General features: G+C 41.5%; 1 protein-coding gene across 2 annotated transcripts in view; it reads right to left on the bottom strand.

Annotated features, from left to right (window-relative positions):
- efr3bb (EFR3 homolog Bb (S. cerevisiae)) overlaps positions 1–17,241 on the bottom strand; it is a 49,931-nt gene that overhangs the window by 10,508 nt on the left and 22,182 nt on the right. For both annotated transcript variants that reach the window (XM_063001474.1, XM_063001473.1), the window contains exons 4-12: positions 16,114–16,264; positions 15,055–15,176; positions 12,954–13,103; positions 8,494–8,628; positions 7,535–7,613; positions 7,266–7,401; positions 2,863–3,024; positions 1,280–1,391; positions 625–676 (exon numbers count right to left, since the gene is read on the bottom strand). In XM_063001474.1, the coding sequence (XP_062857544.1) occupies positions 625–676; positions 1,280–1,391; positions 2,863–3,024; positions 7,266–7,401; positions 7,535–7,613; positions 8,494–8,628; positions 12,954–13,103; positions 15,055–15,176; positions 16,114–16,264 (1,099 nt within the window). The remainder of the gene's footprint in view (positions 1–624; positions 677–1,279; positions 1,392–2,862; positions 3,025–7,265; positions 7,402–7,534; positions 7,614–8,493; positions 8,629–12,953; positions 13,104–15,054; positions 15,177–16,113; positions 16,265–17,241) is intronic.

Here is a 17,241-nt window from a genome sequence, read left to right as displayed (position 1 = left end):
ACAGAGCAGGTATTATTTAGGTGGTGGATGATTCTCAGCACTGCAGTGACACTGACATGGTGGTGGTGTGTTAGTGTGTGTTGTGCCGGTATGAGTGGATCAGACACAGCAGCGCTGCTGGAGTTTTTAAACACCGTGTCCACTCACCGTCCACTCTATTAGACACTCCTACCTAGTCTATCCACCTTGTAGATGTAAAGTCAGAGACGATCGCTCATCTATTGCTGCTGTTTGAGTCGGTCATCTTCTAGACCTTCATCAGTGGTCACAGGACGCTGCCCACGGGGATATTTTTGGTTGGTGGACTATTCTCAGTCCAGCAGTGACAGTGAGGTGTTTAAAAACTCCAGCAGCACGGCTGTGTCTGATCCACTCATACCAGCACAACACACACTAACACACCACCACCAGGTCAGTGTCACTGCAGTGCTGAGAATCATCCACCACCTAAATAATACCTGCTCTGTGGTGGTCCTGACCATTGAGAAACAGATGGACTACAGTCAGTAATTGTAGGACTACAAAGTGCTTCTATATGGTAAGTGAGTGTAGAAACAGGGAGGTGGTTTTAATGTTATGGCTGATATAGACTAAACACTTTGCGTTTCTAATAGAACAGCTCACCTGTCTCAGAGACTTCAGCAGCATGACCTGGATCATTCGGTCACCCTCAGACCTGAAACAACACAGCGCATTCACGTTTAGGTGACGCTCTTCTGAGAAGCTTCTCACTAGACTTTGGAGTATGCCCCGTGTATGGGAATTTGTGCCCATTCGGTCAAACGATGAGAGCCATTCGTATGGATGTTTTTTCTCTATGTTTTCTAGGGCAGTTGTAGCCTAGTGGTTAAGTTACTGGACTAGTAACCAAAAGGTCGCTGGTTTAAGCCCCACCACGGCCAGGTCGCCACTTTTGGGCCCTTGAGCAAGGCCCTTAACCCTCAACTGCTTAGACAATATACTGTCACAGTACTGTGAGTGATGTTTAATATGTGCAGGACGTTTTTAAACTGAGCTTCTGTTCATGTCTTTATAAAGCTCGCTGTGTGCACAGGGGCGCAGTCATGCTGGAACGTGTTGGGAACGGGTCTTCCCTAAAGTGTTGGAGTAAATTTGAAAGCATAGAATTTCCTTTATATAAATGATTTATTACACCCGTTAGCAACTGCTCTGGCTGAAACACGTGAACTCAATAATTAAAAGGGGCGTCCCAATACTTTTGTCCATATAGTTTATACTGTGTTACTCTGAGAGCTGTAGAGAGGGATGCAGTTCTTACCCAGATCCTGTAGACGGCACTGTTATGTGCACGCCTGGGATGGGAATCTTCCCCATGATGAAGAGCATGACTTCAGAGCGCTGGTACGTGGGCAGAGTGTTGGCGAAGGAACCTGGTGAAGAGAAAGTTGTTTTAAAGAAGTACATATTTATATGGGTACAGGGATTAACAAAAAATATCGGCTCACTTCTCGTATACTCTCGTTTATGGTGTAATATTTCTCCCTGTAACTATTACTGCTGTCACCTGGTATCAGTTTTGATGCCGATACTGGCCTCGAGATCTAAATCAGTAGTTACGTACACTGATCAGCCATAACATTAAAACCACTCAATTGTTTCTACTCCACTTACCATATAGAAGCACTTTGTTGTACAATTACTGACTGTAGTCCATCTGTTTCTCTACATACCTTTTATTATTTGGGTGGTGGATCATTCTCAGCACTGCAGTGACACTGACATGGTGGTGGTGTGTTAGTGTGTGTTGTGCTGGTGTTTTTAAACACCGTGTCCACTCACTGTCCACTCTATTAGACGCTCCTACCTAGTCGGTCCACCTTGTAGATGTAAAGTCGGAGACGATCGCTCATCTATTGCTGCTGTTTGAGTCGGTCATCTTCTAGACCTTCATCAGTGGGCACAGGACGCCGCCCACGGGGCGCTGTCGGCTGGGTATTTTTGCTCGGTGGACTATTCTCAGTCCAGCGGTGACAGTGAGGTGTTTAAAAACTCCAGCAGCGCTGCTGTGTCTGATCCACTCGTACCAGCACAACACACACTAACACACCACCACCATGTCAGTGTCACTGAGTGCTGAGAATCATCCACCACCTAAATAATACCTGCTCTGTGGTGGTCCTGTGGGGGTCCTGACCATTGAAGAACAGGGTGAAAGCAGGTTCAAAAGGTATGTAGAGAAACAGATGGACTACAGTCAGTAATTGTAGAACTACAAAGTGCTTCTATATGGTAAGTGGAGCTGATAAAATGGACAGTGAGTGTAGAAACAAGGAGGTGGTTTTAATGTTATGGCTGATCGGTGTACTCATCGTGTCAAAGCAACTTTACAGAATCCAGGACCGACAGACTAAAAACCTCATGTTGAGCAGCCGAGGGCGACGGTGGCAAAGAAAAATTCTCCTAAATGTACAGAAAGAAACCTTTAGATCTCCGTCATCCTTGGGTGGCCTGGAGAATAATTTGAATGAAGTGCCGAACATACACAAAATTAAATAAAAATAAAATGTCCCTCATTGTTTTGGCATGTGATTGTCGTTGTCTCTCTATTCGGTACTTAGGACATTCAGTGTTTAATGGTTTCAATGGAGACTGTAATGTGGCAGGAGTCACAAAGTGGATAGTACAATGCAACATATACGATATAATACTCGATCTTTGCAACCGGACCTTGATATCCGTGCACATTTCATGTATGTTGTTGTTGGGTAGGGACTTTCATTCCACCTGATATGTGTTTAATAAGTATGCAGTTATAGGTCTGGGCTTCGCTTCTGTGTTCTTCCCCGGCTAGGCACTTTTAAATAAAACACACAAATCCATAAACAGTACAACAGAACACACCTATGGTCTTGATAACAGCCTCCTGGAGCTGCCTCTCCCGGTGCGCGTTGATGGTTTTGTTGCCCACGGTGGTGGTGCTGTCGTAAGAGCCGCTGAGCTGGTAGTCCACGCTGAGCTTCAGGTGCCTGAGCAGCGTGTTAAAGACCTCCAGAACCGTCGGGCCTGAAACAATCACGGATAAAAAAAATAAATAAAAAGGTTTTACTGATTATATAGACAGACAATGCTAAACAATCAGTGCTAAACAAGTTTAATTCATCTACCACAATCCATGTATCCGCATGTTTGAATCAGTCTGGACCTGGGCAGGTAATCATTAAAAGATCTTTTATGCAGCAATTGTACTTTTTTATTATGAAGTGGTAGCTCGGTGGTTAAAATACTGGCCTAGTAATCATAAGGTTGCCAGTTCAAGCCACACCATCACCAGGTTGCTACTGTTGGGCTCCTGAGCAAGGCCCCTAAACCTTAATTGTATTTCAGACTGTATTCAGTAATAAATGTAAGCCACTTTGGATAAGGGTGTAGATTAGATTCTATAACAATAGTAATAACAATAATATTTACATTTAGGGTTAAGGACCTTGTTTAAGGGCCCAACAGCAGCAACCTGGCAGTGGTGGGGCTTGAACCAGCGACCCTCTGATCACTGGTCCAGTACCTTAACCACTAGGCTACAGCTGGCCATAATATCTAAGAGCGCTCACAACACAATAGCCCACCAGAGCTGACATCTTAAACTCATCTGGACAGTGATTGGCTCATCTGAGAGTGGGCGTGCCACAGGGATTCCTCATAATTGCTGCAGGTACGACCTCTGCTGACTGATCGAATGACTCTCGTGCGTGATACGGATCTCCATTTGACCCTGCCTCACAGTCATGATAAGAAGCGGTCTGCTACCGCACACGTGTCGGAGGGGGCGTGTGTCAGTCACGGCCCTTCTTGATCAGAAATGGGGGTCGGCAAAGGCAAAATGCTATCAGGTGATTACAGGGATATGACTAAACTGGGATGACCACTGGAGGAAATACGTTTAAAAAATGTACATAAACTAAACTAAGTAAAGAGAGGTCTGCAGTATGATACATGTACATTATTGTCTTAATCTTCTGGCCCACAAAAGTGCCACCCACACCGTATTTAAAAGATCATTAATGTATATTAACACAAGACCAGTATTTATAATCAATATACCAGATAACGGGGTTTCTTTTTAAACGATTTATATAGAAATGGTTCCCTCTAGTGGTCAGGCAGTGACAGTACATAAACAGTAAATAAAAGAGCGCATTCTATTTATTTGATTTCTTTTCCTTAATTTCAGGAAGGAACAGAAACATGGATAGAGGAATCAAGGGGAAAATTAAAGAGACCCATGAGGCATGCTCGCTCACAATCACAATGTCCAAAAAATATTACAAAGTGAATTGCAATCAATCTAGACACAGCTGCACACCAACACCACACCCGTAAATATATGGAATATAGTCTATACAGTACAAGGTTCTACTTAACCATCTACCTACTATTTTATTTCATTATTACACTTTTTCGGAGGGGTGTATTGGCTACTCTTGCTCGCTGATTTTGACACGCTACAATTGAGTTCGCTTTATTGTCATTTCAGTACATATACTTTCAATATAACAAGTACATATTGAAACCAAACAACATTCCTCCAGGACCAGGGTGCAACACAGAACCAAAGGTGCAAGGCAGTACAGTACACAGTGCAGATAAACAACAGTACAGCAAATACATTTCTAATCTAAAAAGTAATGAAAGGAGACGAGACTAGAGACAAGGTCGTGATGGCAGGTACATGGTACTGAGTAGGTGATACGTGAGGTAGAAAAACATATTCTGGTATACAGTTAGCAGCGTAGGGGTTTTATAGCAGCAAAGATATAAAAACAGTAAGGTGCAAAAATGCAACTTATTAAGTATGTAACTCCATAAGTAAGTCAGTAACTATGTCAGTAAGTAACTCAGTAAGTAACTCAGTTAATAAGTAAGTATGTAACTCAGTAAGGAAGTTAGTAAGTAAGTAACTCAGTAAGTCAGTAACTTAGTAACGCAGTATGTCAGTAAGTAACTCAGTAAGTCAGTCAGTGAGTCGGTAGGTAACTGAGTAAGTAACTCAGTAAGTCAGTAAATAAGTCAGTATGTCAGTAAGTAACTTAGTAACTCAGTAAGTAACTCAGTAACTTAGTAAGTCAGTATGCCAGTAAGCAAGTAACTCAGTAAATAACTTAGTAAGTCAGTAAGTTAGTCAGTAACTCAGTAAATAAGTAAGTATGCAACTCAGTAAGTCAGTAAGTAAGTCAGTAAGTAAGTAAGTAACTCAGTAAGTCAGTAAGTAAGTAACTCAGTAACTTAGTAAGTCAGTAAGTAAGTAACTCAGTAAGTCAGTAAGTAAGTCAGTAAGTAAGTCAGTAAGTAAGTCAGTAAGTAACTTAGTAAGTCAGTAAGTAAGTCAGTAACTCAGTAAATAAGTAACTATGCAACTCAGTAAGTCAGTAAGTAAGTCAGTAAGTAAGTAACTCAGTAAGTCAGTAAGTAAGTAACTCAGTAACTTAGTAAGTCAGTAAGTAAGTAACTCAGTAAGTCAGTAGGTAAGTAACTCAGTAACTTAGTAAGTCAGTAAGTAAGTAACTCAGTAACTTAGTAAGTCAGTAAGTAAGTGAGTAAGTCAGTAAGTAAGTAACTCAGTAACTTAGTAAGTCAGTAAGTAAGTAACTCAGTAACTTAGTAAGTCAGTAAGTAAGTAACTCAGTAACTTAGTAAGTCAGTAAGTAAGTAACTCAGTAACTTAGTAAGTCAGTAAGTAACTCAGTAAGTCAGTAAGTAAGTCAGTAAGTAACTCAGTAAGTAACTTAGTAAGTCAGTAAGTAAGTCAGTAACTCAGTAAATAAGTAACTATGCAACTCAGTAAGTCAGTAAGTAAGTCAGTAAGTAAGTAACTCAGTAAGTCAGTAAGTAAGTAACTCAGTAACTTAGTAAGTCAGTAAGTAAGTAACTCAGTAAGTCAGTAAGTAAGTCAGTAAGTAACTCAGTAAGTAACTTAGTAAGTCAGTAAGTAAGTCAGTAACTCAGTAAATAAGTAACTATGCAACTCAGTAAGTCAGTAAGTAAGTCAGTAAGTAAGTAACTCAGTAAGTAAGTAACTCAGTAACTTAGTAAGTCAGTAAGTAAGTAACTCAGTAAGTCAGTAAGTAAGTCAGTAAGTAACTCAGTAAGTAACTTAGTAAGTCAGTAAGCAAGTCAGTAACTCAGTAAATAAGTAACTATGCAACTCAGTAAGTCAGTAAGTAAGTCAGTAAGTAAGTAACTCAGTAAGTCAGTAAGTAAGTAACTCAGTAACTTAGTAAGTCAGTAAGTAAGTAACTCAGTAAGTCAGTAAGTAAGTCAGTAAGTAACTCAGTAAGTAACTTAGTAAGTCAGTAAGTAAGTCAGTAACTCAGTAAATAAGTAACTATGCAACTCAGAAAGTCAGTAAGTAAGTAACTCAGTAAGTCAGTAGGTAAGTAACTCAGTAACTTAGTAAGTCAGTAAGTAAGTAACTCAGTAACTTAGTAAGTCAGTAAGTCAGTGAGTAAGTCAGTAAGTAAGTAACTCAGTAACTTAGTAAGTCAGTAAGTAAGTGAGTAAGTCAGTAAGTAACTCAGTAACTTAGTAAGTCAGTAAGTAAGTGAGTAAGTCAGTAAGTAAGTAACTCAGTAACTTAGTAAGTCAGTAAGTAAGTAACTCAGTAACTTAGTAAGTCAGTAAGTAAGTAACTCAGTAACTTAGTAAGTCAGTAAGTCAGTGAGTAAGTCAGTAAGTAAGTAACTCAGTAAGTAACTCAGTAACTTAGTAAGTCAGTAAGTCAGTGAGTAAGTCAGTAAGTAAGTTAGTCAGTAAGTCAGTAACTTAGTAAGTCAGTAAGTCAGTGAGTAAGTCAGTAAGTAAGTGAGTAAGTCAGTAAGTAAGTAACTCAGTAACTCAGTAAGTAAGTAACTCAGTAACTTAGTAAGTCAGTAAGTTAGTAACTCAGTAACTTGGTAAGTCAGTAAGTCAGTGAGTAAGTCAGTAAGTAAGTCAGTAAGTAACTCAGTAACTTAGTAAGTAAGTAAGTAACTCAGTAACTTAGTAAGTCAGTGAGTAAGTCAGTAAGTAAGTAACTCAGTAAGTCAGTAAGTAACTCAGTAACTTAGTAAGTCAGTGAGTAAGTAACTTGGTAAATAAGTAAGTATGTAACTCAGTAAATATGTCAGTAAGTCAGTAATAAGTCTCTATCCATCGGTCTATTTGCATGAAATTGCCTGGATGTCACATTCTGCTCATGATTCTTTATTTAAATCTAATTACATCTGAGATCATTAAAGTAAAACTGAAGATCCAACCCAGTGCCGACTCACCTACAGATCCACTGGCTGCTATAGCCGCAGCCTCCAGGAGAACCTCCACTATGCCAGCTCGCACCGTAGCCGAAGTCTTACTGTTGGCATCGAGATGACCGAGCAGCTGCTGGATGACCAGGTGAGAGTGCTGAGGCTGCACACACACACAGAGAGAGAGAGAGAATCAGGAGTCAGAATTAAAACAACTAAAATAATGATATTCAGTCACAGAACATTTACATTTCAGCAGAATAAATATATGAACATTTTATATATGAGACACAAACCTGAATGGAATACATGATGATTTTGAAGCAGCGCACGGCAAAGCTTTTTCCCTCCCACAGAGAGTGATTATCGAGGTGCCTGGAGAAAAGACAGACGCACGAGAGACGGGAATAAACAGCAGCAGGGAGCAAGAAAACATCAGCCGGAATGAGAATAAGACACGACTGACACACACAAACCCACAGTAATGTTCTTAAAAAGCTGCTTAATCAGGGACAGTTGTAGCTTAGTGGTTAAGGTACTGGACTAATAATCAGAAGGTTGCCGGTTCAAGCCTCACCACTGCCAGGCTGCCACTGTTGGGCCCTCAATTGCTTAGATAATATGCTGTCACAGTACCGTAAGTCATTTCGGATAAAAGCATCTGCTAAATGTGAGTCCATAAAACCATTGAGATGCGTCACCATTTTAATAACATGGATTCAATTTTTTATCTCCAATTAACCTGACTGCATGCTGTTGGACTGTGGGAGGAAACCGGAGCACCCGAAGTAAAGCTCCGCCTGGGAATCAAACCCAGGACCTTCTTGCTATGAGGCGACAGTGCCACCCACCGAGCCACCGTGATGAAGCAGCGTTACATGATGCGATCACGAAAATGCGTCCTTAAAATTTGCTCCCATGCCTCAACAAACTGAAACGGCTCTGAGATCATAAAGGGGCCCGACCAGCACTAACACGGGGCTCCAAATAAACTGTCTCTGCATGACATGAGCAATACAGAGGGCCTTGCTTTTGTTTAAAAGAAAAAGTGATATTGCATCTGGTTAAAACCTTCACACAGGGTCTGTCCCAAAACCTAACGAGCTCTCTATAGACTTTTTATAAATGTGTACAAGAGTCGTTTATTTGCAATTTTGGGTGTCGGGGACACGGAGGGAGACATTAGACCTTTCTGTGCCACAGACAGCACACAAATACGGTATCACCACACCCTCTGTACACTGATGAGACTCACATGAGTACAGGGGTCACGGCGTTCTTGATGTTCCCGTAGGCAGCACGACCCAGCAGCTCCCGAAAGCAGCGCTCTGTGAGCTCGGCCGGGCTTTCCTTCTCCTTCTCACTGGCCTGCAGCGGAGACGGAGAGCGACTACACACACACACAGAAAAAAAGGTAGAAGAAACAAACTTTAATTAAATAAGACTTTACACTTTTTTACATGATAAGGGTAAATTATTACCACTAACTCCTAGTTAGTGATCATGTCGACTTCTACGCGCCCATATAAATGGGGCTGGTAAATTTCAGCATTACAGCATGAACACGGTCATAAATTATATATAATATATAACATAAGCAGATTGTATAATATATTTAAGGCAGTAATGCTTAGAATTTACACCCTCTACACCGCAGACTTCACCTACAATACAGCAACCTGCCACCTACAGAAGTTCACCATCCATCCTGGATAGAGACGACAGCGAGTATATGGAACTCACTAAGAACTTCGTGGACTGGTGTGGACAGAATTACCTCCAGATCAACACCAGCAAGACAAAAGAGCTGGTGGTGGACTTTTGCAGGACTAAGACACATCTACTGAAACCGGTGAGCATCCAGGGACGGAATATCGAGGTCGTCAACACCTATAGGTACCTGGGTGTTCATCCTAACAATAAACTGGACTGGTCGGATAACACGGGCACTGTACAAGAGAGGCCAGAGCAGACTCCATTTGTTGAGGAGGACACAGGGGGCCCTTCTGAGCTCTTTCTATGACTCGGTGGTGGCATCAGCAATTTTCTATGGAGTTGTCTGCTGGGGTAGCAGCAATGATGGCTGAGCTTTCATCCCTAATGGGGAACACCTCTCACACACTGCATGAGACTGTGGCAGCACTGGCAGCTCCTTCAGCGACAGGCTTCTTCACCCGCAGGTGCTCGAGGGAGAGATAGCGCAGCTCCTTTCTTCCTTCTGCTGTCAGGCTATATAACCAGCACCGCACCCCAAACGCAGATAATCATTTCCATCACAATAATTCATATGGTTTTAATCAGCCCTCTAGTGCAATACATTTTTAAAATATGTGCAATACCTGCTGTAATTTGTACTTTGTAGATCTACAATTACTGACTGTAGTCCATCTGTTTCTCTGCATGCCTTGTTAGCCCCCTTTCACCCTGTTCTTCAATGGTCAGGACCCCCACAGAGCAGGTATTATTTAGGTGGTGGATCATTCTCAGCACTGCAGTGACACTGACATGGTGGTGGTGTGTTAGTGTGTGTTGTGCTGGTATGAGTGGATCAGACACAGCAGCGCTGCTGAAGTTTATAAACACCTCACTGTCCATGCTGGACTGAGAATAGTCCACCAACCAAAAATATCCAGCCAACAGCGCCCCGTGGGCAGCGTCCTGTGACCACCGATGAAGGTCTAGAAGATGACCGACTCAAACAGCAGCAATAGATGAACGATGGACCGGTGGACCAACTAGGTAGGAGTGTTTAATAGAGTGGACAGTGAGTGGACACGGTATTTAAAAACTCCAGGAGCGCTGCTGTGTCTGATCCACTCATGCCAGCACAACACTGTGTCACTGCAGTGCTGAGAATGATCCACCACCTAAATAATACCTGCTCTGTGGTGGTCCTGTGGGGGTCCTGACCATTGAAGAACAGGGTGAAAGCAGCTTAAAAAGGCATGCAGAGAAACAGATGGACTACAGTCAGTAATTGTAGAACTACAAAGTGCTTCTATATGGTAAGTGGAGCTGATAAAATGGACAGTGAGTGTAGAAACAAGAAGGTGGTTTTAATGTTATGGCTGATCAGTGTATGTGTAAACACTTTTGTATTTTTATATTCTTGAAAGCTGCTGTAACTCTCTTATCTTAAATAGTTCGAACAGTTGTCCGTAGGTACATGAGCTTTCTTTTTTTTACCATAAATCAGAAGCAAATACACTGTAATACACACTCACACCAAGAGAAACAGGACCAGCGTTTAAGCTCAGTGTTTAGGAGATTTAATTGTGCACTTCTAATGTTAAGACAGAAGCAGGGGGTTTAATTACAGCTGCATAAATTCGACGAGCTTTTAGGACTTCACGCTGTGCACCGGTGTGTGTGCACCGAGGGTCTCTGCCAGCCTTTATAACTTATTTAACAGTCTATTCTGGTCTCAGGTCACACCCATGTGTCCTGATCGCATTATTTTTTTGTTTAAATAGCAGTGAAACACTGGACACCTTCAACCGAAGCTCCTTTTACTTAGTGAGTACAGTACTGAGATAACTGCACAGATGTGTATTTATTTTATACACCGATCAGCCGTAACATTAAAACCACCTCCTTGTTTCTACACTCACTGTCCATTTGATCAGCTCCACTTACCATATAGGAGCACTTTGTAGTTCTACAATTACTGACTGTAGTCCATCTGTTTCTCTGCATGCTTTGTTACCCCCCTTTCACCCTGTTCTTCACCACAGAGCAGGTATTATTTAGGTGGTGGATGATTCTCAGCACTGCAGTGACACTGACATGGTGGTGGTGTGTTAGTGTGTGTTGTGCTGGTATGAGTGGATCAGACACAGCAGCGCTGCTGGAGTTTTTAAATACCTCACCGTCACTGCTGGACTGAGAATAGTCCACCAACCAACAATATCCAGCCAACAGCGACCTGTGACCACCGATGAAGGTCTAGACTCAAACAGCAGCAATAGATGAGCGATCGTCTCTGACTTCACATCTACAAGGTGGACCGACTAGGTAGGAGCGTCTAATAGAGTGGACAGTGAGTGGACACGGTGTTTAAAAACTCCAGCAGCGCTGCTGTGTCTGATCCACTCATACCAGCACAACACACACTAACACACCACCACCATGTCAGTGTCACTGCAGTGCTGAGAATCATCCACCACCTAAATAATACCTGCTCTGTGGGGGTCCTGTGGGGGGGAAACAGATGGACTACAGTCAGTAATTGTAGAACTACAAAGTGCTTCTATATGGTAAGTGGAGCTGATAAAATAGACAGTGAGGGTAAAATCAAGTACCTACACATAAGGGAAAATTCTTGTACTGTGTATTTGTACTAGAGTAAATAAAACGTTTACTGAAACCATCAGCTAAATGCTGTAAAAGTGAGTTACAGATATAATCCACTTGATTACGCCTGGATCTTTACAGCTACCGGTAATATCTGCAGTTAACAGAAGCTCTCAGGCATTTTAATGACCAGATTTAAGAATACAGTCACCACCATGAACACTCCACACTAAGTGCATCAGGACCAAGTGATTGAAATGATCTCTGTTATTTTCCATCCTCTGTTCCCGTGATGATTCTGGTGAAGGGCAACCTAATGATGAGCTGCCATTTACAGTAAGAGCTAATTAGCACGTACCAAACAGTAGATAGTGGTAATTAACGTCTTCTTTAGTGCTGTAATTATGCCGGTGAATCACAGCAGGAGGAAAAGAGAGAGCGTTCTGATTACCAGCAAACACTGGAGGACTGAACGGAGCCTGATTTTATCTGTCCTTAATTCTATCAGTACGTCTGATGTAACACAAACGGATGTGATTTAAGAAGCATACGAATTGGTGCCATTCCCGTCCCCAGGACATTACATGTATAAATGTATAAAGAATAATTGAGCAAAGTGTCCTGCACACTGATCTAAATGCTAATTTATGATATGTAATTTATAACGTTTATAAAAACCTCCTATAACAGTAAAACAATAGTATTGGTTCACGTCCCCACTCTCTAACATGACACTTTAGAATGAATTATAAGAGTAAAATCTGTCAGAAATCCTTTTTCCTGCATCGTTTGTTTTTTTTTTTTATCTTTATTTATCCATAATTAAGGTAGAATAATGTGGTTAAAATTCATGTTTCAGTCCCTCAGTCCTGTTACCCTCACATATTCATCCTTCTGATTATAAAAATGAGAAATATTCTCATCAATCAGGTCACATTATGAACAGAAATGTACATCATCTGTATCTACTGAAGCTCACAGGAAGAGCATTAGTAGGTTCTCCCTTTATCACCCTGTATGTTTGATAATATTGTAACTCTGACTGAGAAGATTCATCTCCACGTTCATTCCCGTTACCTCTATTTATTCTTAGTTCTTATTAGTTTATTATTTTTTGATAAATAACTAGACTGTGCTTGGTGTTCTCGTGTTTTTAGCATGTTCTCCTCGCTACTATATTTCATGTATGTACTTATTCTAGGTTAAAATAAGAACTCTCGGTCTCATATACGGCTCAACCTTGTGGAAATTAAACAATGTATGTAACAACGTATTTTTCATACTGTCCCAACCTTTTCTGATTTGAGGTTGTGAACAGCCTCACAGCTCCAGAGTAGAAATAAAAAAATAAGAATTTATTGACGTATTTTATATGTAATGAGAAGATCAAGTCTCAGAGCAGAGGTGTGTGGATGTTCTAACCTCTCGGTGCCTTCTCCAGACTGCAGGTTGAAGAGCAGAGACGGGACGATCTTGTCCATGTGCTGAGGGTCCCAGATGTTGGCCTGTAATTCATCGTTGACCGTCTTCCTCACCACGCCCTGCAGTCCTTTAATACCAGCCATACGGATTCTAACACAGTAAACATACATACACGTACAGTGGAATCAAGTCAGATGATATTTCCTTAATGTGGAACAGTGTTGGGCGGTATGACGGTACGTTTCTCATACGGTATGGATTTTTCATACACTGCCATACCGTCACATAGTTAAGTTTAACAGCTATGGAGCACTGTGCAGATTTTTGCCAGGTAGCGTTAGCATGACAGTGTTAACAGATGAGAGAGGTTTCCTCAATATGGTGAAAAAAATAGACAAAAACAGATGGAGGATGAAGAGAGGGAGACCAAATATGCACCGGAAGAACCTGCCAAAGAAATGAGACGTGTCGGCAGTTTAGAACAGACTAAAACACTTATACTGGACGGTCTGTCGAGCCACGACTGTTACAAACAACGACATTACGAACGCAGTAACGATCCACACATACATGGACACGATTCCTCTATAGACAGTCGAGGGAGAAGCTTTCAGAGCGATAATTAAAACTCTGGATTCCAGGTTTGTCTTACGCTAAACCAACGTTATAAGCAAACCGGAAGAGGAGATATTTAAAGTCGTCCACTTTTCTACAACAGACCAGGGGTCAAGCTGTACAGTGGAGTTTGCAAACATGGTTTTATTGGTTAAAGGGACAATATTAAATCGTAAATATTGCTCCCGTTTCACGCGTCCTCATTCCATCATATATTATGTGAATCGAGTCACATTATGAACAGAAATGTATATTATCTGTATACACTGAAGATCACAGGAAGAGCATTAGTAGGTTCTCCCTTTTTCCTCCTGTATGTTTGATGATATTGTAACTCCACGCTCATTCCTGTTTCCTACATTTTTACTTAGTTTTTATTTATTTTAAAAACAACATTTTGTGACAAATCGCTAGACTGTGCCCCAATGTTCTGGTGCATGTTCTGGTCCTGTTACTCATGTACAGCTCCTCTTCCACTAGGAACTTCTAAAAATTAAACAAAGGTGCCTGAGATTCGACCAAAACACATTCTGAGTAGTTAAGTGTGTGTGCTACTAGATTCAGTGTTGAACAAAAATAAAAAATGAAGAGTTATTTCACCCAGTTACTAAGGAACGGCCCTAATACGAAGATATTTACCAAATAATGTTGTTTTTGTTACTGATTTTATCATATATTGTGTCATTTTGTGGGGCTAAACAAAGCTTATAGTGCTCAAAACCTTTCATATTCTATGTACTTGGCCTATTATATGCCTCAGACAGATCGTCCCAGTCATACAATAATAAAAACATACCGTGATAAACCCTCAGAATCTTATATATATACAGTACAGGACAAAAGTTTGGACACACCTTCTCATTCCTGTGGTTTCTCTTAATTTTTTTAAATTTTCTACATTGTAGATTAATACTAAAGACATCCAAACTATGAAGGAACACATATGGAATTATGTAGTAAACAAAAAAGTGTTAAACAAACCAGAATATGTTTTATATTTTAGATTCTTCAAAGTAGCCATCTTTTGCTTTAATGACAGATTTGCACACTCTTTGAAATTTTCTCAACCAGCTTTATTAGGTTTCCACCTGGAATGGTTTTCAATGAATGTTTGTGCCTTGTCTAGAGTGAATTTTTGGAATTTGTTGCTTTTTTAATGTGTTTGAGACCATCAGTTGGGTTGTGCAGAGGTAGAGTTGGTAAAATATAAAACATATTCTGGTTTGTTTAACACTTTTTGGTTCACTACATAATTCTTCATAGTTTGGATGTCTTCAGTATTAATCTACAATGTAGAAAATAAAAATAATCAAGAAAAAACATTGAAGAGAAGGTGTGTCCAAACTTTTGGCTGGTGTGTCCAAACTTTTGGCCTGTACTGTATATATATAAAATACCCTGATACAGACGTTTGGTCGTACTGCCCAGCCCTAATGTGGAAGGACATAAAATTGTGTGTGTGTGTAGGTTTATTTTGAAATCTAACCTCGTGCGAATGTCCGGATCCTCATAGTTAGAGTGGCACATCTCACTGAAGCGCGACACGAAGAAATCATAACTCCGGTGATATGAGGGCGTGTCCTCCTCAATGTTGGCGAACTTAACAAACTGAGAGAAGACAGATAGCATAAAAACAGAGAGGAAAATCGTTAATAAAATCGATAAAACACATCACACCAGCACGAGATCATTACACAAAAACACCCGAGGTTAAAATATAATGAACTTGTTTAAATGAAACCCGTTTCAGATGCACCAGAGTCCCTACAGGGAAAATAACCACGATCTTTAATTCTATGTACTAGTATAATATAAAATAAGCTTCAGGCTGCACAGTTCCAATAAGAATCTCCTAGTGGAGGGCTTTTCAAACCCTGGGACGCGACCCTTAGGCGAGTCGAAAGCCGGAAAAAATAATAATAATTAAAAAAACTTCCAATTTATTTACGTTTGAAAATAATACCGTTCGTTTCTCCGCACCGTCCACCATTTTTTAAAATTTTTCTGTGAGAATTGCCGTATTGAATGCTGGGTTTGCCTTGAAATCTAAGGACGCCTCCGATTCTCACTTGTTCTTGAGTCAAAATAGCGGTAAAATTACTAGTGAGCATATTAAGGCATCTAGGATTTCGAAGCGCCTCTTTCTCGGGCGCGTGCCTAAGATGACGTAATGCCCTCTGTAGAGGGCGCACTAGGCTTTCGAACACACCCACTGTGTTGCCTGGGTCTGATGCCGGGAGTGCTGGGGTGGCACCGCAGTTTAACGCTCTCTTGATTTGAGTCCCCGCTATCAACTGACCGAGCGCCTACACAGACATACGAAGTGAAGATCCTCGAAGCTCAGTGCTGCTGCAATTACGACCTCTGCTGGACAGATGAAGGGCCTGCACAAGTATGGCTGACCCCCCCCCAACACAAAATAGCAGACTCTTGATCAAAAACAGGGATTGGTCAAAAAAACGAAAAGCTCCAACCCATAATTTTTATTTTCTTCTACAGTGGCGTATATGTATGACATTAATGAGAGTAAGCAAACGTTACTTACCGAGTTGGTTCCCAGGATCTGCAGGTTGGGCTTGTCAGCTTCCAGCAGTTTGCGAACCATCTTTAGGAAGCTCTCCACAAACAGGTTAATGCTTTGACAGTGACACGCCATCAGCAACTGGTCCAGAGCCTCCATAGCAATACACACATATCTGACCACACACACACACACACACACACACACACACACACACACACCACACACCCACACACCCACACACCCACACACCCACACACCCACACACACGTTCACATGCATTAAAAAGACAAGATTCCAGAACAGGTCATTGTTTTACACCAGGGGTGTCCAAACGTTTCTTGTTGGGGGAAAAAAAATGCAACAACAGGCCACAAACTATTTGATGCCCTCCTTTTTGGGGTTTGATGTTCCTCCTTTTTTGGAGTCTGATCTCTTTACTGGGGTCTGATGCCCTCCTTCTTGGGGTCTGATGCCCTCCTTCTTGGGGTCTGATGTTCTCCTTTTTGGGGTCTGATATCCTCCCTGTTGGGGTCTGATGTTCTCCTTGTTGGGGTCTGATGTTCTCCTTGTTGGGGTCTGATGTCCTCCTTTTTGGGGTCTGTTGTTCTCCTTTTTAAGGTCTAATGTTCTCCTTTTTGGGGTCTGATATCCTCCTTTTTGGGGTCTGATGCCCTCCTTCTTGGGGTCTGTTGTTCTCCTTGTTGGGGTCTGATATCCTCCCTATTGGGGTCTGATGTTCTCCTTTTTGGGGTCTGATGTTCTCCTTTTTGGGGTCTGATGTCCTCCTTTTTGGGGTCTGATGCCCTCCTTCTTGGGATCTGATGCCCTCCTTCTTGGGGTCTGTTGTTCTCCTTGTTGGGGTCTGATATCCTTCCTATTGGGGTCTGATGTTCTCCTTTTTGGGGTCTGATGTTCTCCTTTTTGGGGTCTGATGTCCTCCTTTTTGGGGTCTGATGCCCTCCTTCTTGGGATCTGATGCCCTCCTTCTTGGGGTCTGATATCCTCCCTATTGGGGTCTGATGTTCTCCTTGTTGGGGTCTGATATCCTCCCTATTGGGGTCTGATGTTCTCCTTTTTGGGGTCTGATGTTCTCCTTTTTGGGGTCTGATGTTCTCCTTTTTGGCGTCTAATGTTCTCCTTTTTGGGGTC

Source organism: Trichomycterus rosablanca, chromosome 9, assembly GCF_030014385.1.
Source record: "Trichomycterus rosablanca isolate fTriRos1 chromosome 9, fTriRos1.hap1, whole genome shotgun sequence".
NCBI classification, from domain to species: Eukaryota; Metazoa; Chordata; class Actinopteri; order Siluriformes; family Trichomycteridae; genus Trichomycterus; species Trichomycterus rosablanca.
Note: the sequence above shows the minus strand (reverse complement) of the source record. Positions and strands in the feature narration are given on the sequence as shown.